Here is a 24,473-nt window from a genome sequence, read left to right as displayed (position 1 = left end):
CGAGCACTGCGGGGTGGGTTCTGACGTGGAGGGTCTCCAATCCTGAGGGACCCAGCCCGCCAAGTCTCCTGGAACAGGGAGGCCCTGATGGCCCTATCAACTGCACGCTCATCCTGAGTCTTCCTCTTCTTTAGTGGAGGCTCCTTGGCTATCTTCTTGTCCTTGCAAGCATCGTCCTTATCACGCCCCATTTCTGTCAAAGAATAGAGATTTGGACGCACTTTAGGGCAAAAAGCGATGGATATAGAGAAATGAGAAATCTAGGACATGATTTTGGCTCTAAGGATGGAGTGTGTGGTTAAAATAGACTTGTAGCATGCGTGATGAATTTCAAATCTAGAGGCATTTTAATTAGAGTGCATGACCATCTCACACAATAATCAAATGACTCGTGTCCATTAAGCATATTCATCACAAAATCAATTCCATTGCTACCACATGCTACAGATCCATATGAGGAAAGGATTTGGAGCAAATCAGTGAAGACATGAACCCTAGGTGGATATTGGAGATTACATTTGGATACCCTAGGTTGTGAGGTGGTGAAACCCTAAGATAGTGGTTGATTCCTAAGCATGGAGATCGGAGGAGATCCTCACCGGAAGGAAAGAGGGTCGCTGTGGAGGACGCCGGAGTGCGCGCGTGGTGAGGACATCGGAGGTCCGGCTGCGGCGGCGTGGGAAGTCCGGCAGTGGAGAAGGGCGGCGCCGACGGTGGGACGGCAGCGTGGTGGCGACGGAGGACTGCCGGCGGTGGCGGAGAGCAGCCCGCGATGGCTGCGGGGTCGCCGGCGACGAGGAGGGGGCCGGCCGGCGGTGAGACGACGGTCTGTGGCGTTGAGGTGGTCCCAGTGTTAGGGTTTGAGTCGGGTGTGAGAATGAGTCAAGTGGATAAAGGGTTGTGGGTCCTGCGACTTAAATGGTCTTACCCCAGTCAAAATGTACATGCCGGACGGTCCGGCTCATACAGCCGGACGGTCCGGTGCGTAAGGCCGGATGACAGAGACTGAGGGGTAAGAATTTTCCAACGTCGGCGAAGTGAACATGGCGGACGGTCCGGCTCATATAGCCAGACAGTCCGGCCCGTGTAACCGGACGAGTGGGATAGAGAAGAAGTTCAGTACTGTTGGGGGAGCGTTTTGTACACGCCAGACGGTCCGGCTTTAATAAAAATAGTTTTTGAGCTCCATTTTTCATGGTATAGCTCCCCACTCTCAATCAATTTCACACCAAGTTAGAGTGGAGACCTTTATACATATTTGTCACCCCTCAAACTCTTATTTGAACATAGTTTTGCACTAGGAGCATACATAACTCATAGTTTTGGTAGATTTAAATCAAAATATTCACTCAATTGGTCATTTGATCAATTTGAAATGTATGAGCCAAGTGCAATTCAACGATAGAGATTGAAACTCCACTGGAGAAAGGTTACGACTCAATAGGCATAAATGAACAATGCCAAACCTTTAATTGATTCTCTTTTCATGATTTGAGGGCTTGCACATGAAACAAGTCTCATTATCATCAAGAGTGGCTTCTTTGTGATCTACCACATGCAACATGGATGCAATCAAGGCATATATGCATAGCAAGTAGTAAACATGCATGCACATCTACATGACAAGATAGTGCAATTGCAAATATTGAATCTAACTTGTCAAGTTTGAACCCATTGCAAGCTTGCTCAAGATGGACCCAACTTCAAGCCTTGAGAGAACCCATGAACCATCATCTCAAGCTAACCCATGTCCATCTCTATCTTGCATTGGTTAGACAAGCATTTACTCATGGCAAAGATGAAATGTAAATTATATGACATGGCATCACATGACGTTGCTCACATCTAATACGTTAAGATCACCTCTCAACCTAGCAAAAACTCTCATCTGAAGGTTTCGTGAAGATATCCGCCAATTGCTCTTTTGTGCCCACAACTTGCATTGAGATGTCGCCTTTGGCTTCGTGGTCTCGCAAGAAGTGGTGGCGAATATCAATGTGCTTTATTCTTTGATGTAAGACGGGGTTCTTAGTCAACTTTATGGCACTTTTGTTATCACAAAGGAGTGGTACCCTACTAAAGCTCGAACTGCAGTCCAAAAGGGTTTGCTTCATATATAGCGTTGGCGCACAACAAGACGCAGCAGCTATATACTCCGCTTCCGTGGTGGACAAGGACACGGAATTTTGCTTCTTTGAGGACCAAGAGACAAGAGAATGTCCTAGCAAGTGGCAACCCCCGGAGGTACTCTTTCGGTCTACTAGGCATCCGACAAAGTCCGCATCTGAGTAGCCGACGAGTTCTAAGTTAGCGCCCTTGGGGTACCACAAACCTATGCTAGGAGCATGTCGTGGTTCCGGAAACCGGGGCGACACACACACAGTAGAATTTGATTCGGTTCGGCAGGGGGCTAGCGCGGGACGTGCTCCGAATGGTGAGGTTGGGCCAAATAATCTCAGTTGGTTCGACAGACACAAATAACAGGGAGGTGCTGCCGAAATTTTGTCTTGGATGGTAGTGGATCATGAAAACAGACCGTATGTACGCATCCTCGGGTGGGATTAGGACCTACCTTCACCTATTAGAATGTAGGGACAACACGTAGATGCATTTGATTTTTATTGTACTTGCTCTGGTCTAGAGGATGAATGACCATCATTGGATGTACACGAGCCGTCCAAGTCAGGCTATCATGACCGATGAATGGATTTGAAAGACCAATGATTTTTTGGAAGCTGCGTGGAGTCGGGCTGAAGGATCGAGTTTCTTGTGGTGTCCGTGCAACAGATGTGGAAATAAGAAACGGAAAACGAAGAAGGTTATGGGCCAACATCTTTGCAAGTATGGATTTAAGCCGGACTATACCTGGTGGACCTTCCATGGTGAAGCCCACCATATGAGGGACGAGGTCGTGAGGCAACGCATTGATGATTGTGATGCTGATGGTGGGGTTGGAGACATGTTACATGACTATCATGAAGTACATTTTGGTGAAGGACCGCAGGAGGAGGAGCCAGAGGCATCCGCAAAAAGGCGGATTTCGTGATGTTGGAGGCGGCATAGAAACCACTTCACGGCCATTCAAAGGTTTCTCAGCTGGACAACATCAGACGGCTAATGGCCTTGAAGTCTCAGTTTAGCCTGAGTCGAGACGGCATTGACAGTCTGTTGACCGTTTTTGGAAGCATGCTTCCAGAAGATCACATTCTACCAAAGTCAATGTATCAGGCATAGAAAATTCTCGGTGCACTTAAGATGCCATATGAGCAGATATATTTTTGTCCAAATGGGTGTATCTTATTTATGAAGGAGCATGAGAAAGATGCTTATTGTCCAAAATGCAAAGCCTCTAGGTTCCTCGAGGTGGACTCTGGTAATGGTCATCCTAAGAAGCAGCTCACGATTCCCGTGAAAATCGTACGCTACCTTCCTTTCATTCCGAGGATGACCTGGCACAAGAAAGGTGTTCGATACAACCCTGACAAGATGGTGCATCCATCCGATTGTGAGTCATCGAAGAATTTTGATAGGATTCATCATGACAAGGCTAATGAAGCTCGTAATGTACGTATTGCACTTGCAATAGATGGGTTCAATCCTTATGGGATGGTGGCCGCCTCGCACTCATGCTGGCCCGTGTTTGTTATCCCTCTCAATCTCCCCCCAGGGGTCCTATTTCAACGACAAACCATATTCGTGTCGTTGATTATTTCAGAGCACCCGGGGAATAAAATGAGTGTTTACATGGAGCCTCTGATTGATGATTTGGTCAAGGCATGGGACGAAGGGGTGTGGACCTATGACCGAGCAACAAAGACAAATTTTAAAATGTATGTTTGGTACCAATTCTCCCTGCATGACTTACCCATGTATTGCATATTCTGCGGCTGGTGTACTCACAAGAAGTTCCCATGTCCAACATGCAAGGCAGCTCTGCAGTTCATCTGGTTGAGGAAGGGGGGTAAGTATTCATCATTCGACAAACATCGACAATTCCTCCCCACTGACCATCCTTTTAGACAAGATGTTAAGAGCTTCATGAAAGGTGTAAAAGTTACAAAAATTGCACCGCCGATTATGACAGGTGCTGCGATTCAAGCTCAGATAGATGCTTTTCGAGTCAACGATGGCGGTGGTTTTGTTGGGTACGGTGAGGAACATGCTTGGACTTAGAAGTCTGGGCTGTGGAGGCTCCCCTATATTGATGATATCCTACTTCCACACAACATTGATGTGATGCATACTGAAAAAAATTGGGGGAGGCACTGTTGATGCTCACTAACGATTATTTCCAGGCATCAACTTGATCAGAAAATCACGAGAGTTTGTATTTCTTACACGCATCCTTATCCAATAAAGTCCCTAAACCACACTTTACCTTTTAGAATATGCAAGTTGTGTTTTCAAGCTAATATGCAGGTTACAAGCACATTTTGGCCCGACATAAAATCACAGAAATTATCAGAGCACCGATTCAGGCTCAGATGGACCAAAAGTGATGCAAGAACCCAATTCAAACAAGTCAAGACAGGCCAACCCCAACGTGGATCAGACAAGGAGGCCCAAGACAGCCTGCCAGAGGAAGTTGGGGGCGGTTGGCGGCCCGGGCAGGCCGACCGACCTACCTGGTCGGGTGACCTGGCCCGTAGGCCCCACCGCCTCAACCAGGGAACGTGGCGTCTCCCCATTGGTCCCCTACGTTGGTTGTGAAGGCTTCACCCCGTGGCTCCCTGCTATAAATACAAGGGGGGGTGAAGAATAGGACACACACACACACACACCACACACCTCTCATCTCCTCGCTTGCTCATCTTGCATAGTCTTTAGGCTTAGTGAAGTTTAGGAGAAGTCTAGGAGTCATCGAGTCGCCGGAGTTGATCGAGAGTCTGGTATGGGTTCATCTCTAGCTCTCTCTTGTAATATTCGATCGTTTGTAATAGAATTAGACTATGGTTACCAATATCTGCTTGAAGTATATTATGAGTTATCGGATATATGCTTCTTGTCATGGTTGTGTTATTATTCAATACTTGCATTGCATGATCGCCCTGTGCTGGAGATGGTTAGTCTTTTGTTCTTAGAACTCTATCAACTGCTCCAGTATTCGTATGATTGCTCTAGTGTGATGTCTGTCCATCTGGAGGGTGGGGGCTCCGCGCGGGATACTAGAGTATCCCTTACTAGTGTAGACATGGTGTCTAGATTAGCTAAGAGTTGCTGGATGTCAACTATACCCACGGTTTGTAGAGGTAGCCGGCAGGTGGTGACAGCCCTGTTCGAGCCTTTTAGTAATCCTCCATGTTCGGTATGGGGGTAGGAGGTACATAAAGTCGCCGGGGTGTACGGGCTCCTCCCGTTACTTTGATAGCGATCTCTCTGTTGTGTAGTTTAATCTCTGACGAGCTAACCAATGAGAAAGTGTAGATATAGCTAGCCTAGCACAGCTGACTCGAGCTCTGACTTTTACTTTGCTCCCGGCCTAAAGCATCTTTTATCTTTCTTTTATCTTTTATTTATCCAAGAGGGTAGTTTGTGTGTGTGTCACACTACCTCCTACCATGTTATTATCTTACCCCTGTTTATGCATGAGAATATTGAATCTAGATAGAATTCACCAACTAATCTATATACCTCCTCACTCACCGCCTTCCTTTCGGAAATATAAATGACACCTCGGTATACTTCCGGGTAAAATGCTACAGCGGTATTCCGTGCGCTTGCGGATTTATTCGTGGTTCATGAAATACTGCCACTCCAAATTGGCGTCTGCGGGCGTCATCGCTGGTGACGTTGGTAGGCGCCAACAGGCACTTTTTGGAACAGTCATTGACATTTCTGATAAGATGAAGGACAACGTAAAGGCAAGAGTGGATCTGGCAATGTTGTGCGATAGACCAAGATACGAAATGAGGACTCCTGGACCCGGCAGAAAATGGAAGAAGACACAGGCCGACTTCATCCTCACGAGGGCCCAAAAGAAAGAAGCACTTGAGTGGATCCAAAAGTTACAATTCCCCGATGGATATGCAGCGAATCTGAGGAGGGGAGTGAACTTGACTACTTTGCGAATCAATGGGCTAAAGAGTCATGACTACCACATATGGATTGAGCGGCTTCTTCCGGTGATGGTTCGAGGCTACTTACCTGATAATGTATGGCTCGTGCTAGCAGAGTTGAGCAATTTCCTCCGTCAACTTTGTGCTAAGGAGTTATCTCGGGCTGTTATTGCAGATATGGAAAAAATGGCTCCTGTGTTGCTCTGTAAGTTGGAGATCTTTCCACCAGCCTTCTATAATCCAATGGAGCATTTGCTTCTGCACCTACCTTATGAGGCAAGAATGGGAGGGCCTTTGCAGTTCTGTTAGTGCTATCCAGATGAAATATGTCAGAAGGTTCTTCGAACGAAATGTAAGAATAAATGCAAAATTGAGGCTTCGATTGTAGAGGCATATATTCTGGATGAGGTGTCAAACTTCACGACTAAATACTATGGTGAGAAGCTTCCCAGCGTGCATAATCCACCGCCTTGTTACAATGCGGGAGATAATGAATCGAGCATCAGCATTTTCCAAGGGCAACTTGGAAGTGCAAGTGATGCGAGGTACAAGACCCTGAACCATGAAGAGTGGCGCCATATCATGCTTTATTTGTTGACCAACCTTTATGAGGTGGAGCCGTACATAGGGTAAGTTCTCATTTACCATGTTCATGAGGTTCCACGATTCAGCATCTCATTTAACATGTTCTTGCATTTGCACTAATCAACATTCAGCCCCCTTGATCATATTTCACACAGGCAATTTCTTTGTCAATTCTGGCATCGCTCAAGGCCTCCGACCCAGAACGAATCGGAGGCTCTTCTGAAAAATGGCGCTGGAAATTCTCAGCCCGATTTCATTTATTGGTTGCAACAAAAGGTAAACTCCAATTCATAGGATATCACTTTAGCTATAGGGTCAAGTCATTTGTTGGTTCGAACAATATGACGAACTATGTTGCTTTCGCTTTCAGGGGCAAACCGATTCGTCCATGAGTGCCGAGTTGAGACAAGTTGCCGATGGATTTAGCTATCGGGTTAAGTCATTTAATGTTTACGACGTGAATGGATATCGCTTCCACATAATAGGATACGAGCAAATTCGGCCCAATCGAAAAACCACTAACACTGGAGTCTTTACGCCAGGCCAAGATGGGGTCAAGTATTACGAAAGAGTTGAAGAAATATACGAACTCAAGTTTCATGGTTCCGTACAATTGACTCCCATCATTTTCAAATGCCATTAGTTTGATCCTGCATTAACTTCGTACCCCAAATGTTGGCCTAGTTGAAATTCGTCAGGATTCAAAGTTACCAGGCGACGATGTCTACATTGTGGCTCAACAGGCCACACAAGTTTATTATCTCTCATATCTGTGCCAAACCGACAAACATCTTTAGGGTTGGATGTTGCGTATAAGGTATCGCCTTATTGTTTCCTTGACCTTCCTTGTGATTACTTCCAATGCAATACCTCCATGCATTACACTGTCGAATCACAATCACACAGCGGTGTCTGCCTGTGTGTCTGTGATCGGAGTGAGAGTGCCCGATCCAAGTTGGACTGTGACAGTATTGTGCACATGGTTCATGCACGCGCATGCCATCGCCTCAGCTCATTCGAAAATGACATCATAGCCAAGCTAAGATTTTAGCTTGATACTTTAACCAGCCAGCTTGGCTCGCGAGCCGAAACAATAAAAGGCTAAAAGCCAAGTCCAAGAGCTGCCCAACAACATTCGGGCCATGTTCTCAGCACACCCCTCAACTAAAATACTCTACCCTCACAAAAAAATACTTCTAAAATCTAAAAAATATTAGGAATAACATATGTGACTGATAGTCAAACTATCATATAAAGCAGAATATTTTTTTGTATTGCTGAAAGTTCTATTTTTAAAAAAATCATTCCACATTTAAAAAAATCGTTCCACATTTAAAAAAATATTCCAAAAAAACCCATCAAAGTGTGGTCTTATTTTGAAGATTTTGGTGCGAGAAACACAATGGTGCAGTCAGATTTTGATTTGGATATATGGTTTTCAAAAATATAACTATGTGACACCTTAACTGTTAGTCATATGTTTGACTCCTAATAGTCCCCCTAAAACCCAGCTCGACGACTATGCCTGCTCCCTCCTGATTTCCCACTGACGCCCCGTCCCCGAGACCCCAAGTCCCTGAGAGGCTGAGACCCTAAAGACGCCCCATCCCTGCCGACTTCACTTTTTTTTTTGAGAAAACCTGCCGACTTTACTTGCCCGCCAGCTGCCTGACCCTGAGTCCCCGACACTCGGCCCCTCGCATGGTCCTGGGTCTCCGCAGCCCACCCCATCCCCTCGCGATTGCTCCCTGCATCCCTACTCATTTTTTTTTCGAGCTGGCTCACGAGCTAAACCAGCCATCTCGAGCCGGTAAGGAAACCAAGCAGAGCTTAACTCCTGGCTCGCTCTGAACCGAGCCGAGCTGACTTGATATCCAGCCTTACACACATGGACCTTCACCTTCTGTTGTTTGACCTTTAGTGGAAGGGAGGATCATCAAAGCAAGGATACGCTAGCTCGAGCTCATTGCATTGGTTGTGTTTGATGAGCCAGCTGAGCTTCCGGGTCAGAGAAAGAAAAGCAGAACGAGACGTGTTTTCTGGTCTAGGAAAGAGATCGGAGACGTACAGCTATGTTAAGGGCAGAATTGAACGAACATGTATGACGAAGGTCCTCGTGATCGAATGCGATCTCCTGACGTATGTTAAGGGCAGAATTGAACGAACATGTATGACGAAGGTCCTCGTGATTGAATGCGATCTCCTGACGTTGAAAATGTATATGTATACAAAAAACTCGAAGACACTAAATTAAACTATCAAAGACTAATTAAGAACACGTACGACGAAGAATTTGTTTACACACGGTGCCAAGAAAATTACTAGGACAGGACGGAGTGAGCTTACACACGCATGTGCCATCACCTAGCTAGCATCAAATATGTCGGATTTCTATCACCGGATAGTGAATTTACGCCGCGCTTCTCCATACCTCGATGGCTAACACTCAAAGACGAGATTTTGACTGATTCGAGCAATCACCCTACATCCAGTATGGGGGCGGTGTGCTTCATGTTCTGGCATTCTATACAACGGGACGCTTGTAAACGAGTGTGATCGTTGGTGTGTGTGCATGGGCTCCAAGTGTGTGAGCCTATTTTCGCATCATTCTAGAGAGAAGGTCCAGCTCTACCTTATATATCTCAGTGGACCAGGCTACATTGCGAGAAGAAGGGGTGCCTCACCCTTTGGGTCGGCATCCCGGCAGGGAAGGTCAGAAGTTCCATACATGTCCTGGGCTTGGGTCCACCAGTCAGTTGACTCGGTACTATTCATCATCTCTTGGCAAGGAATGGTGTTGTTGTACTTGTGGACCGCTTGTCCCGATCCGCCGGAGGCAGGAGTCAGCCTGTGAGCCGCCACACCCTTAAGTGAGCCCCTTTAACCGAGCCGAACCTATAGGCCGACCAAGCTGGCCTATCTACTTTAGGCCCATAACACCGCAGCCTTTTTCTTTTTCTGTTTTGTTTTTCTGACCCGACATGTGGGACCCATCTATCGGTGGCTCTGTGCTACTGATGTGTGGGTCCACTAACCCGTGGACCCCACTGTTCACCGGTCAACATTGATGTCAGTAGGGCCCACTGCTGATGTCAGCAATTCTTACCCTCTGGTGATGTCGTGCTGACATCAGCATACCACGTGGCACGCTCTGATACTGCCACATGGCACCTCTTTGTGATTTTCTTTTTTGATAATCGCTTATCAATTTCAAAAAAAATCTTTAACCATAGAAAAGTCATAATAAATTAACCGAACCTGCAAAAATTATCAAACCAATTTTATAATTCTTCTAAAACCATGATATACCCATTGGAGTAGGTTTTGATGTGATTTGGATTTGAGCCGTTTTGTGCACTTTTGCACTTTGGTCACCATTTTTATATGTAATTACGATTAGGGCTCTATGAGAAGGAGCCGATCAACGTCCCAATCGACCTAGAGGACCTCACGGATGACCAGAAGACCCAAGAAAAATACAAAGAATCATAAGGTTCATGTCCATCTACGATTTGAATACCTATTAGGCATTGAGAACTGAGAGGCGCAGCCTGTCAGTGGCAAGCTAATTCCCTTCTTAGACCCATGAGACCCATGAGGACCTTCCTTAACCAAGATCGAAGCCCAAACTGTGGCACCCATGTCGTCCCTGAAAATTAAGGTATGCCAACTAAGAGTTTACAAAAGTTTTTATTCCCAACTATAGTTTTAATTCCCATACGGCCTGAGGCTCATGTGCCGGCCCATGGCCCGACACAAAGTTAATTTATCGAGCCCAATTGCAGTTTCATACCACTGAAGATTAATGAAGCTTAATATCTATCAAAAACCATGTGGGGAAAAGAAATATTTGAAAACCAATACTCTACAATAATCTCATGGAGTTTTAAGGAGTATTTTATGTCCGTTTGATATCTCCATAAAAATACAGTAGGGAAACAAGAGATAAGACATACGCTTATGCTAGCATTGTCTCATTAAAAACTTTACATGAGAAAAAAATTTATAGGAAAACTCATAAAATAAAGAGATCAATGCGATGTTAACAAAGTTAATTTTCAAGATACACTCCCCCTGAATCTTTCAACTATGGAAGCCGCCTCATGCCAATCCCTCAAGTCACATTTTTTAAGTTAGGAGGCTGGTTGAGATTTGGTGAAAAGATCGGCTAGGTTGTCAAAAGATTTGGTCTGTAAGTTTATTTCTCCGCTCTGGTCCAACCATGCGGGAAAAATAACTTGGAAGTGATGTCTTTAGTCATATTGCTCTTGATATAATCTAACAAAAGCAGTGTTATCCTCATAGATAATGGTAGGTGCTTTTATGGAGCTAATTCCACATGATTGTTCTATGTGGTTTATCATCTTGCAGATGTGATTCATCATATAGTGCGATAATCTCAAAATGATTTGTGGATTTTGCCACAATTGTTTGCTTAGACGATTTGCATGAAAGGGTTGTTCCTCAATGAAGAAAAAGAACTGTGTCCGTGATCTTGGGTCTTTCCAAAGAATAGTCTAAGATCCTTTTTGACATTTAAGTATCTAAGGACCTGTTTGCCCCTAATCCAATGGCTTTTTGTTGGAGCAGCACTATGCCTTGCTAATAGATTCACTGCAAAAGCAATGTCTGGTCCGGTGCTATTTGCAAGGTACATTAGTGTTGCAATGATACTTGGGTAAGGGTATTCTGGACCCAGTATCTCTTTTTCTTCCTCCCGTGGTTGGAAAGCATCTTTCTCAAGTACAAGGACTGAACAACCATGGGGTTTTAGTTGGATATGATTTATCCATATTGATTTTTCTAATATCTTTTGTACATAGATAGATTGATGCACTAGCATTATAGATGGAAGGTGCTCGATTTGCAAACCTATGCAAAATTTGGTTTTACCTAAATCGTTCACCTCAAATTCCATCTTCTGATGACCGCAGGAATTATCAATATCTTGAGTGCTGCCAATCATATTTTCGTAGGAGATCTTTTGATGAAGATGCACGGACAATCATCATTGTTGGAATAACCTTTCTGTATAGGGTACTCACTCAGCTCATTGTACCACATTCTTCCCGACTATTTAAGATTGTATAATGATATTTTAAGCTTTACACAATACATGTTGCTCTTTGCGATCGAATTCAGTATAGAGACTCCATGGGGAACCTTCATGTACATATCTGGATCAAGTGGCCAATAAAAGGTATGTAGTCACAACATCCATCAACTGCATAGAAAGATGGTTTTATATCAGAGATATTAAATATTGGAAAGTAATTTCACTCATTACTAGAGAGTAAATTTCATTGAAATCAATGCCGAGCCTCTACGTGAACTCTTATGCTATGAGCCTGCTTTGTATCTCATTGCCTCAATATTCTCATTCCATTTCCAGGTAAAAACCAATTTGAAGCACATATAAAAGGTTTTCGGATGTGTAGGTATTATTGATGAGAGAATACATCTCTTTTTGTGAGGGAGGCCAATTCCGCCTTCATTGCCTCCTTCCATTTGTTCTAGTTCAAGCGCTTCTTGCACTCTCTCATGGATTTAGAATCTGGATCATTTTAAAGGTTGTCGGCAATTGATGTCATGAAATATGCATCTACAATTGTAGTCATTGTATTATATGATTCTCCAGAATCAATATAATTAGTGCAAATTCCTTATACCCCTTTTGACTGTTCACTATTTTTCAATACAACACTGTTAAGGTGTTCCGATGTCTCATCATCAGGATTTGGGTGCATTGTTGTTGTGGGAGTAGGATTTGGGTGCACAATTGATGTGGGAGGTGAATTTAGTATGTCCACTTGGTGTCTCTCAACTTGAGGTTGAGCTGGATTTACCTATTCATAGGAGTTAGTTCCTCTGTTTCCTGGTATGCCTACGAGAAGTCATAATTTTAGAAATAGTCGTACTTCTTTTTTTTAGATGGTAGATGAATAATTTTATTTGGTACCTCTATTCTCTTTAGCACATTTATTGCGATAGGTAATGATTTTATGACACCTTTGATGTTGGTAAATGCGTTTGGCAATTTGCATGCAATATTTTTAAATTCAATAATTTTTTGAACATGTCGTTCAGTTTCTTTGGCACGTGGATCCTCCTTTAGGATGTCAGTGGCAACCCAATTGATTTTCTAGCATTCAGTATAGTACTTCAATTCCCCCCCTAACGCTAGAAAATGATCTTCAGTGATGATACAATCTGTGTGCCGGGCAGTGAGCAGGTCCCCTTTTCTTGTGAGGGCTCATAGAGGTACGCTTTGGTTGGAGGATCACTATTTGTATTTCTTAATATCATAGATAAATCTGCCAGCGCACGGGATACCACTGTAGCATTTTACTCATGTGTAATCTCGATGTCGTATTTATATTTCTGCAAGGAAGATGGCAGTTAAAGAATTGATAAGTTAATGATTCATTATTGCTTGGATATCCAATGTACAAACATGGGTATATAGATATGGAGGTAGTGTCACACAAAAATTACTCAAACTGCACCCACATGCGTTTCGTTACTCATTTCCAGGCCAAAACCCTCCCCTTCCACTAGGATAAAATCAATTTTGGCGTTTGGGTAGTGGGATATGGATGATGGGAATGGGAAATGAGGTGGGATGGAAATCTTATCTATCATTTGTTAGTATTATTGTGCTTGTAAATATAGCTGGTTGACATCGGAGAGATTTTAATGATATCCTTACACATTGCTTTCTTGCTCAGATTTAAAGGAAAAAACAAACAATTTACCATGAACTTTATGTGAACTTTGTAAAAGTTCTTGTCTCTGAAATAAACACGCTCCGCGGAGCAAAGAAAGCTTGCCGAAAACCAGCATGTAAAAACCTCTTTCATCTGTGGAGCTTTTCTCATTAGCTCCATCCATCAGTTGCTGTATAGTCTACCCATTTGCAGGTAGGGTATCTTTCATTCTATGATCCCTTTCCAGATTTCAGAATGAAGAACAAACAAATACTTTAGAGCGGCTGTATTCTACTGCTACGCATGGTCGAAATTCTACAAGGTTTGGACCCTACGGCTATGTGAAATCAACTTGCAAGTCGCCCACTTGGCTATGGATTGTGGGATGTTCATTGACAAAGTTTCCACCCTGGAGTAGCGCCTGAAATGCAGAATGGTTTCAGATTAGGGCAAAAATACATGAACTGTGACCACGTTGTAGTGTGTCAATTGAACAATGATGGTACAATACCTCGATGGCGATATCAGTCGGTGTCAGCTTAGAAACATCACCGTGGCCCTGCTTAGCTGCGATCTCTGCACAGATAAATACATAGTGTGATGAGATACTTAGTATATGTCATAGAACAAGATCATGAAGGGGGCAAAAATTGATAGAACGAGAATAGTACCTTCAAGAGACACTCTTGCATCGGCGTTCGCATAAGCCTCACCTCTTTGCTCCGCAAGCATGCTCAGTTTCGTGAAAGCTTGAAGCAAACTTAGTTCAGCTCTTTGTGCACTTTAACCATTGTAGACAATAGGACACGTAGTAAGATACAAGTAAATGGAATGCTAAGGGTATTTTCATTGCAAGTCTTTGCAGGAAGCCTGAGTGCCTGACTAACCTTACAGTTGGGATCTGTCTTATGGAAAAACTAAAACATAATAGTTTTAAGGATGAAAATAAATACCGCTGTGTATGGATCGTCAGAAGGTTGATCTAGGAGAGGACGAGAAGCAGTCCCCACTTGAGCTATACGTTTTGCAAGTGCGTCCAAAGGTACATCCAACCAAACAGATAGACCTTTCTTCATGTAATTCCTGTTTTTTTTTAAAAGGAAAGCAATCATAATTACTATTTTTCTGAGAACAAACAAGTTCAATTCACAAGACCAGGAAAACCTAAGTTATTCTAGTACCAGTTGATTGGCCTAATAACAGCACCACCTCCAGTTGCAACAACTAATCGCTGCATTGAGGACAAATCCCTCAAGACATTACTCTGCAACATGAGAAAGCGAGGGACCGAAACTGGCGACCAGAGGGGGGGGGGGGGGGTGAATGGGAGCCGATCAAAATTTCTTTCGTAATTCAAACCGTCGGCCTATATCCAAAATCACCACAAGCCCTCAAGAGTTCTAGGCAAAGTTTGGAATAGCTATGGAAGAGCTAAACCAACACACAAGACCCTAGAACGAGCGAGCGAAATCACGAAGCGAATCGGAAGCGAACGGCCTATATCCAAAATCACCACAAGCCCTCAAAAGGGATCGATCTGTGCTTGAGGAAGTGACTGGTCTTGCCTTTCTGAGCTTTTTGTCACTTGCTTGAGTTCTTCGCTTTCTTGTTTCTTGTCATAGGTGCGCGGAGAAGCCTGGTACCGCGCACAGAGGCCGACGCCGAACTCAATGTCCGGCCGCGTCGCCGTCAGGTACAGGAGAGAGCCGATCATGCTCCTGTACTCCTTCTGGTCCACCGCCTCGCCGTCCAAGTCCTCATCAAGCGCCGTCGAAGTGCTGATCGGAGTCGGCTGAGGAGACAAGTCGCTCATGTCGAACTTCCACAGCTAGTCCCTGGTGTACTTGGCTTGATGAACGAATGTGCCCTGAGGAGTTTACTTGATCTGCAGCCCAAGGAAGAACTAGCATCTGTTGAGGTGGATGACGACGCTGAATATGTCGAGGTGCTTCCCGCGTCAAAGTCGCCTCCTCCTCAACCAAGTTTGGTATCTAATCAGGTGCAGCTGGTGAAGCCTGAGTCACCTCCTCGATCGGCCCCCATGAAGTAGAGGTAGTCGGATCGGGGCCGTCATCATCGTCCGAGCTCGTGGCAGAGGCAACTGGGTCCACAGCACGCGTGGTAGCCTCAGCCTCACCCTCCGCAACTTCTTCCTCCTCATCTTCAAAGATGGAGGTGCCGAGCTCATCATCTCCTTTCCTCTTCCATTATCCCCGAACACAATGTACTCCTTTGAGCGCATCGGGGTGAGGCTGGAGAACCATTTATCATTTCCGGTCATGTGACGCAAACAACCAGAGTCCATGATCCACCTGTTCTCTAAGCCTCCAACCTGCACATCAGTAGTGAGACAAAGAGTGTGCAAATGTCTCAACACTGGGGTTAGCAAAGTGAGAAGCAAACCAGTGTCGAGCCATTTGCTCTAAAGAAGGGTTAACAAAACCAGGCAAAGCGTATGCCCGTCCCGTCTACCGCGTGACTGACGAACACCACCGCGAGGAAAGCGTGGTGCCTCGAAACCTCTTCCAAAGCCTCGGTCACGTGATCCATAGCCGTACTGAAAACGACCAGGAGCACGACCGGCAAAGCGACCACCCGCTGGAGCACGATAACCACCACCGTCTCCCTGACCTCCACCTACACGGCGCGCCCTAGCATCTTGCCTACCACCACGCCGAGATGGACCATGCACCCGAGCAGAGTACATGTCCGCGTTCCGTCTCTCCTGCTCTCACCTCACAGCCCGCTTCCTCCTGAAGCAAAACTCCTCTAGGTGACCTTCCCTGTCACAGAACTCGCAGTGGTACTTCACCTCACGCTTGGGAGGTGGAGGCCTAGCCTGCGGACGGGGAGGAGCAGCCCCCTTCTTCTGGGCAACCTGGGCTGCGGCAGCAGGGAGTGTGTCGAGGGGATTCCTCAGCTCATTGGGTTTTGGAACCCAAACCTGCTTCTGCGGAGGTGCTTTCGGTGGTTCTTTAAGCACACCATCCGCGGGGTCAACAAGCATAGGCTGCGTGCTCGTGCTAGCAGTATTTCCAGCAGCCTTGCCAATCTTACTATACAACCTGTCAAAGTCTGACTTCGTGTATGTGTAACCGACCCCAAACCCATCACCACACTTGAATTGCTTAATCATCATGCCCAACTGCGGCTCACTGCTAGAAACCCAACTCAGAATCGCCCTAAGATAGGTATTCTCATTCTCTAAGTTGGCTTTCTCTATCGCAAGACTATCCAGATCAGCAATCAAACCAGGGCAAACAGAGCAGTCAATAGGTGGGCTAGACTCTACGACCTTAGTTTTCCCAAGAGACTTGATCAAAGCGTTCTTCTCATCTAGCTCCGACCTAAGCGTGGGACAAAGCTTACAAGCACCAAGCAAAACTGGCCTAGACTTCATCTCCTCTAGCTCGCACACAACAGTAGCAAACTTGGACTGCAACGAAGCTAGATCGGACTTAAAGATAGGACACTCATCACATTCAAGCACATCGCTAACAATACGAGCGTCCTTAACCAGTTCTAGTTCATGCTTGGCCTTAGCAAGCTCATGAGACACGTCAGAAAGTGAAGTCTTAGCAACATCTAAGTTCGCAACGTTCTCATCATGCTTGGCACGGAGAGCAACAAGATCGTTCATGTGAGATATGCAGCCAGCGCACTCATCCTCACTAGATTTCTCCCTAGCACAAGCCAACTCAGCCCTAAGCTTTCTACGCTCTCTAGCTGCTTCCTTAAGCAGCCTTTTCTGGTTGTCGAGAGCGGCGTACAACTCCCTAACCTCTGTATCTAGCAGGTCAATCGTGGAGTTTACCTCTGAATCACTCTCGGATCCAAAAGAAGAGTCGGCGTGCGTCAGTGTAGCATGTCCACCTGAAGACGCACGGGCACCATCTGCTTCGCCCGCCATGGTGCAGAGACCCTTGCGCTGACCGGCCGCCAAGCAAAGGCCGATGAAGCCGGTGGCTTCCTTGTCCCGCTTCTTCTTCTTCTTGTCGTCGTCGTCGGAGGTCGGTGAAGAGGAGCGGTCGGTGTCGGAGCTCTTGTCGAGGTCGCTGAGCTGCGCTAGAAAGGCCTTCTCCCGCTTCTTGGCCTTGTACTGGAAGCGTTTCTTGAGCGACTCCTTGTCGAAGCGTCCTCTCCGGTCATGACTGCGGTGCTTGTGGCTCCGACGCTCCTTGTTGGAGCCTCCCTCGTCGCGGTGGCGGTGGCGGTAGTAGTTGAAGTGGTTGTTCTGGCCACCGCTGGACTTCTTGGGGCAATCAGCGATGAAGTGGTTCAAATCGCCGCAGTTGTAGCACCCGGGGTTCTTCTTCCTTTGCCTGTTGTGGTAGACGCGCTGGAACTTGCTGATAAGGAGGCACAAGTCGTCGTCGCCCAGCGTCTCCAGCTGCTCATCTGTAATAGAAGGCAAAGAGGCAAGAGAAAAGCCAAGAGCAGAGTTAGCGTTAGAGCTCGATCCACCTGGGCCAGTCACAAGAGCGATGCTCTTGGAAGGAGGGGCACCATTGAGCTTAGCTCGTGTCTGGTTATCCACCTCGGTGGCCTTGATCTTGCTGAAAAGCTCGTTCACCGTCAGAGTCTCATAGCCAGCAGACTCAATGATGGTGTTTACCTTGAGATCCCACACAGAGCGATCAAGTGCGTAGAGCAACTTGAGAGCCTTCTCGTGCTCTGTGTACTCAAGGGCATCAGCAGATCTGTTCGCATTGACTTTGTTCACAATCGACTGAAAACGACTGAACATCAAGTCAATGCTCTCACCCGGCTCCTGTGTGAAGTTCTCGTATTCACGCCGGTGAGTCTCGAACAGTCTGGCCTTCACTTGAGGTGTGCCCTCGTGGTAGTTCTCAAGGCACGTCCAAATCTTGTGGGCTTCCTAAAAACCCTGAACGCGTGAGAACTCCGCATGAGAAACGCCAGCGAACAAGGCATTGACAGCCTTGGCGTTAGCCTCGTGCTCAGTCACTTGAAGAGGAGTGACCCGAGCGGCAAGCACCACGTAAGCCTGGTTCTTGGTAATATCCTAGACCTCGGCTCCCATGCTCTGCAAGAAGGCTCTCATGCGAACCTTCCAGTAGGCATAGTCCTCGCTGGAAAATACCGGGATCTTCCCAAGACTCGCCATGGTCGCCAAGTGGTTTTCGAACCGGTTAAGGTACTGAAAACCTCAACCAAACTCTGATACCAATTGAGGGACCGAAACTGGCGACCAGAGCGGGGGGTGAATGGGAGCCGATCAAAATTTCTTTCGAAATTCAAACCGTCGGCCTATATCCAAAATCACCATAAGCCCTCAAGAGTTCTAGGTAAAGTTTGGAATAGCTATGGAAGAGCTAAACCAACACATAAGACCCTAGAACGAGCGAACGAAATCACGAAGCGAATCGAAAGCGAATCGGGAAAACAGCAGACCTGTCTGCCTGGACCAGTCTGACTGGTGCATTGGACCGGTCTGACCGGTCGTGGCTGTCCAAAAGCTGGCTGACCGGTGGCGTTCAGAAAACCCCGAAATCTTTGATTCAGACGGTGAATCTCGACCAAACGACCCCGGAATTCGATGAAACTTGGGGGATAGCTTCGCACTAGCCCGTGAACATATCCCCAAGAGATCTCGTCCTAAAGATCATCATAACATGAGAATTTCGGGATGAGATCAAAAGGGATGGGGATTTCTCAAGAACTCAAGAAATCCAATTCGAAAGAGCTCTCGATTCCAGAGGGTTTGGGACTGAGCTAGAAGCACGGGAATCACAACAAAGAGCTCATAGAACCATCACAATCGTGTGCACCAAAAATGAAACCAAAATCCATCACAAAAGGGCACAAAAAGATTGATTCAATAGCCCAGGGGGCACGAGGAGGATAGGGCCTCCTTTCCCAATCAAATCCAACACAAGGTCTCAACAATCCATGGACAAAATCTATCCTAAAGAGAAGAACGGGGGAAGAGAGACACAGGGGCGACGGCCTGGGAGAAAGAGCAATTCACGGACAAGTTACAAAAGCCACATGACCTAATACAAGTGAAGGGGTATTTATACCCGTGGAGACCGGTCAGACCGGTTGGTTAGACCAGTCAGATCGGTGCCAGGGACCGGTCAGACCAGGGACCCTATACATGATCCCATCTGACGGCTGAGGTTCTTTTTTTGGAATGAAGTCTTCTCCACGATGCCGCCATCTTGATGAAGATCTGGTCCACGGTTTTGGAAGGTCCGCGAAACCCGGGTAGGTGGCCGGTTTTTAGAAAACCGCCAAAACCTCACGCGCGGGAAGATTCCCGCCTCCATGCCGTGGCCCTAGACGCCGTTCCCGCCTCGGCCTTCTGACGGCCCTAGACGCCGCCCGACGCCTGCCACCTCCTCGCCCGCAGCGAGGCCCTAGACGCCGTCGACGCCCGTCGCCTCCGTCAGTCCCGAGACCAACGCCCGTGCCTCCACAACTTGGCGTCTTCAACCGCCGTCCGCCTCCTTGGTTTTGTGGCCCAAACCAAGAAACCCGCCTTCCCTCGCCGCTTGCGTCCTCGACACAGGAGTGGACGCCACAGCTGCCGCCCGGCCCGAGCTCCTCCACGGCAACTCACCGTCGACACTCGACGCCCGTGTACCTGCAATCCAAATACCAAGCGCACGATCACACCGCACGGTTGACAATTCACTCATCACAGGCAGGATAGAGTACTCTCGTTCCTCAGAAAGCAGAGGAACATGGAAGTGTCATTCCATAAGGCTTTCGGTTTTCATTACTAAAAGGAGAATAACAGTTCAATGAATTACATAAGAAAATATATAGAAACTCAGCGAGCATTTACCTCATTCTCTCTGAAAAACGTTTCACTATGAACCTTAAATATTTGAGCAACGGAAGGCATGCCAACTGCTTGTTCTACCAACTTATCACTGTGAAAGAATGAATAGCCCAGAACTTCAGCCAATATCTTTCCCACCGTGCTCATCATTCCTGCAGTAAGAACTCACGCATTAATTTCTGATGAGGCGAAACGAGAGATCAATATATAACTTGGTCAAGAGAGAAGTATCAGAAGTTCAGAACTAACCCACTAGGTAAATGCACCGTCCATTCAATTGGAACATAACTTCTTCGGATTTCCTCTGCAGTTACAGTGGAATATATATCACAAACATGGCCTAATAGCAAGGAAATTACGGTGGCACATTTGATTTAATTCATACTAGGACTTTGTTCACCTTTAACAAGAGGTCCTCGTCAACTGAGTTATGCAAGCTCTCACTGCCTACATGAGATGAGGAATAACGAAAGTCAATTTGAGTCTCCAGGTTGTGGATTTGACCTAGCCAAAGCCAACCATCACCAACCCACAAAGTTTATTCCAACTGATGATCAAAAACCCAAAATGACTCTTTTCTAAACGAAATCAAATGCCATACGCACGCCCACCACCTCCTAAATCGCACAAAACCAAACCCTGAACGGACATGGAACCATCGATCCAGTCCTTAAATTCACATCAATTCGACGGAAGAAATTAAAGCTCACCTCGAGATGCCCTGACGCAGCGCAGCGGGGCGACGGGGTTGGTCCCGCGAGCCCGCACAGCGACGGCCGCCGCTCCGGCACTTCCAGCTCCAACCCGCAGGCTCCTCACCCGGGCCTGCTTCTCGCGGCCGAGGAACGCGCTTCGGCGCCCGCCGGCGGCCCCGGCACCGACGCGAGGCGCGCGTGACGGCATCGCCATGCTAGCGCCCACCTCCATTGCTCTCGGCTGGCTCTTGCGGCACGGGTGCAGGTAACCTGCGACGCTGGAAGGAGTCAGGGAGGAGGGGGCACGAGACGAGAGGGAGGATGATCGGGCGAGGAGCGAAGTGGTGGTGGTGGTGGCTGCCTCTTGAGTCTTGACGGCGAACACAGACAGGGGGCTTCTTTAAATAGCGCGATGCGATGGGTCAAGGCGGCCAGAGAGGGGCACTGACGTGGCGTACACTCGCTTCGGCGTCGGAAAAGGGTGCGCACTTTCCTGTTGATCGGGATCGGGCCGGTGAGCATCCCTGCCACCGCCAGAGCGTGGCATGCAGCTCGGAATTTATCATTTGCCCCCGCATGAGAAACGAGATTCGCGGAGGGGCGACTGATGACTTCTGCTGACTGCTGCTCTGCACCGCGAGTGAGCGAGCTGCTGTTCCATTTCAGCAGCAAACACACCTTTCACGTTTGCTTTGGGTTTTCGTGTTATTATTATTTTCCCAGATGCATGCTCACGAGCTTTCATTTTACAATGTGTATCCTTCTAATTGTTCCCTCGTAGGCATGCTATGGATTATTGAATGAAAATGATTATCAATTCAACTTTTTCACAATAGTTGGGGGCAAAATGGCTGGCTCATGAGGCTCGATCCGACAGTTCAGAATTAATAAGCATAAAGAGGCGCAAAAAGAGAGGCACCTATAGGCATCGGATGCATATTTAATGGTGGGCACTAAGCACCATATGCCTATTAAATTGATGGGCCCAACTTTAAAAAAATAATTGAAATAATTCTATTTTTGAAATTATTTTATTTAATCAAGGGTAAGATAGTAAATTGATATAAGTTGGAATAATGTTTGGAGTAGTATAGTTGAAAGAGAGGATTTAGTGGACTATAGTCTCTTGATAAATTGGGTTTCGATTTGTCCTTCATCCAACCGGCGGCACTTTCCCCGGTCGGTGGATTGTGTTGGCTTGTTCGTTTTCCTGGTCGGTGGCGAGGATGACCCAGCGAGCATGGTCGCCATGCCCAGGAGCGTTCCGGCGGCGGTGGCCGCGAGGCGCGCGCCGGGGAGCGGAGGAACACTGCCCGGCCCCGCTCAGGCCCGCGGCGGGGACGAGCAGCCGGGTGCCGTGCCTGTGCAGAACGAATTGAAAGCATAAACGCATCGATCCACCAATGGTCAAGATCATCACTAGCACCAAGGAGCAGACGATCGACGTGATGATCCCACGTCCTAGATCGTCATAGCATGAGGGAGACAACGGTGATCCAAGGTGTATATACGAATGTGTACCAGTGGACAGCCGCGGAGCCCCCAGCTTGTCCATGAAGCTCATGAACGAGAACGATTCGGGCCTCGAGTTCTCCGGCGCCTCGATGCTCCCGGACGATGAGGTGGTCAGCGGGGAAGACCGAGCCAAGGGAATCAAAGGAAGTCACAGCTCGCGATCGATCAAACCTGCGGCGCGGTGGGGAGGCGGTGTCCCGCATCCGTGGGCTTTGGGCGAGGATGTGTGGTGGGGCTGTGGTTGAACTGATTACCGTAGTACCCTTCGTCAATTAAGTTTAATTAGAACTACTAATTTCGATAAGCATTCATAGGCATTAAAAAGCATCCACAACCACCGTAAAAGATCTCTTATCAATTATCATACGTGTAGGAGAGAGGGAGATAGGAAGGGAAAATATTTAATTGGCTCTTCTCTGTTTTCCGATTCTTTAGTGGCCCACCATTTTATATTGAGAGAATTATTTCCTTGGCCCTAAAAATTGTTATGTTTTGTTTTTTTACCTTTTTTCTCTTAAACTTAGCTATTTGGCTCCAAAATGAGTTTCATTTACTTTTTTGGCCCTTTCCATCACCTGTAGTTACCAATCGGGACTAAAGGGGGTTCCACGGGTTGTTTTAAAACGATTGCATCCTAACTAGTGTCACAGAGCTATGTAGGTGGGATGGTAAGAAACCTATACGCGAGACAAGAGATCACGAGTTTGACTCTTGGACGTGGAGTAAATATTTTTGTTTTACCGCCCAGACCCTTTAGTCCCAGTTGTGGGAATCGGGACTTGTAACGAATATGGCACCATTGATGCCATTTCGAGTGATTTTGGTGATTGAATGACAACACAACACTTGGACTAATATGATTGTTAAGATGATCATTCTCAGGCTTTTAGGTTCAAGTGATGACAAAGAGAAAGAGAAGATAGGCGTAGCAAGGCCCGATGAAAGCTCTTCGATTCAGGAGCACCGGAAGAACCGACGCCAGGGCATCGGAGCATCCGATGGTAGTCGAAAGAACCGACGCCTTGATACTTTGGTGCAGAAGGGAATCGAAGCCAAGTCAGCCTATAGGCACCGGTTGAACCGACGGTCCAAAATAGGGCATCGGTGCAATGGCTGTCCTTTGTACCAGAGACGATGTCAAGTGCCCAGAAGAAGTTTTCTTCAGCACCGGTTCAACCGACGGTGCATCGGTGCATACCACCGGTGTAATGACGTCAGCGTCCAGGAGAAGATTCCTTCAGCACCGGTTGAACCGGTGAGGCATCGGTGCAAAGCATCGGTTCAACCGGTGGTCTCTGCGTCAGCCGACAGGAGTCCAACGGCTACTTCGTGTTATGAGTGACCGGATGAACCGACGCTACCTCGCCAAGAGGCATCGGTTCTTCCGGTGGTACGCAGATTTTCAGCTAACCGTTGGAGCAACGGCTACAAGACTTGGTGACCTATATATACGCCTCACCCCGGCCATTTGAAGATTGCTGGAGTTGCTGGACATCCCACACACACCCAAGAACATCTCCAAGCCATACAAAAGCATCAAGATCATATCCTTAGCCCTTAGCACACTTTGAGAGTGTTGTGTAAAGGATTAGCTCTTAGTGAGTGAGATTGCAAGGCCTTAAGCCTTTGTGCTGTGGTTCTTTAGCGAACCAAAACAAGAGCTTGGTGCGCCGGCACCTTGGAGCGTGAAGCTCGCCGGCAACGTCATCGACCCTCCGACTTGGTGTGGAGCGGCGACGACACCTTTGTGCGGGGGACGTGGAGACCCCCATCCTTTGTGGAGAAGCTCCTTAGTGGAACCCGGGGCCAAGGTGACCGTGATTGTGTTCACGGAAGAGACTTGGTGGCCGAGTAGCAATACTCTTAGTGAGTGCTACAACAACGTGGATGTAGGTGTGCCTTTGTGGCTAACCGAACCACGGGATAAACACCCGCGTCAAGAGTTTGCTATCTCCTATCCCGCTCTTTAAGCTTCCGCATTTCATTATAGTAATTTGTATGCCTTTACTTTCATAGAATAGTTTCTTGGTAGGAAAGGCTATAGGTTGCTAAACTCTTTTGGGATAGGGGTTTTACACTAGAACAACCTAGTTGCACATATTGA

At 46.9% G+C, this 24,473-nt stretch overlaps 1 protein-coding gene across 1 annotated transcript; it reads right to left on the bottom strand.

Annotated features, from left to right (window-relative positions):
• Nucleotides 1-13,685: 13,685 nt before the first annotated feature.
• Nucleotides 13,686-21,068, bottom strand: LOC120701880 (shikimate kinase 2, chloroplastic-like). Its single transcript, XM_039985687.1, has 9 exons — nt 20,870-21,068; nt 20,545-20,606; nt 20,409-20,463; nt 20,163-20,311; nt 14,530-14,612; nt 14,303-14,431; nt 14,020-14,099; nt 13,860-13,924; nt 13,686-13,769 (listed from the first exon to the last, which is right to left on the bottom strand). The coding sequence occupies exons 1-9, from the start codon at nt 21,066-21,068 to the stop codon at nt 13,686-13,688; spliced, it is 906 nt and encodes a 301-aa protein (XP_039841621.1).
• Between the last annotated feature and the right edge of the window lie 3,405 nt (nt 21,069-24,473).

This window comes from Panicum virgatum, chromosome 4K (assembly GCF_016808335.1).
Source record: "Panicum virgatum strain AP13 chromosome 4K, P.virgatum_v5, whole genome shotgun sequence".
NCBI lineage: Eukaryota > Viridiplantae > Streptophyta > Magnoliopsida > Poales > Poaceae > Panicum > Panicum virgatum.
Note: the sequence above shows the minus strand (reverse complement) of the source record. Positions and strands in the feature narration are given on the sequence as shown.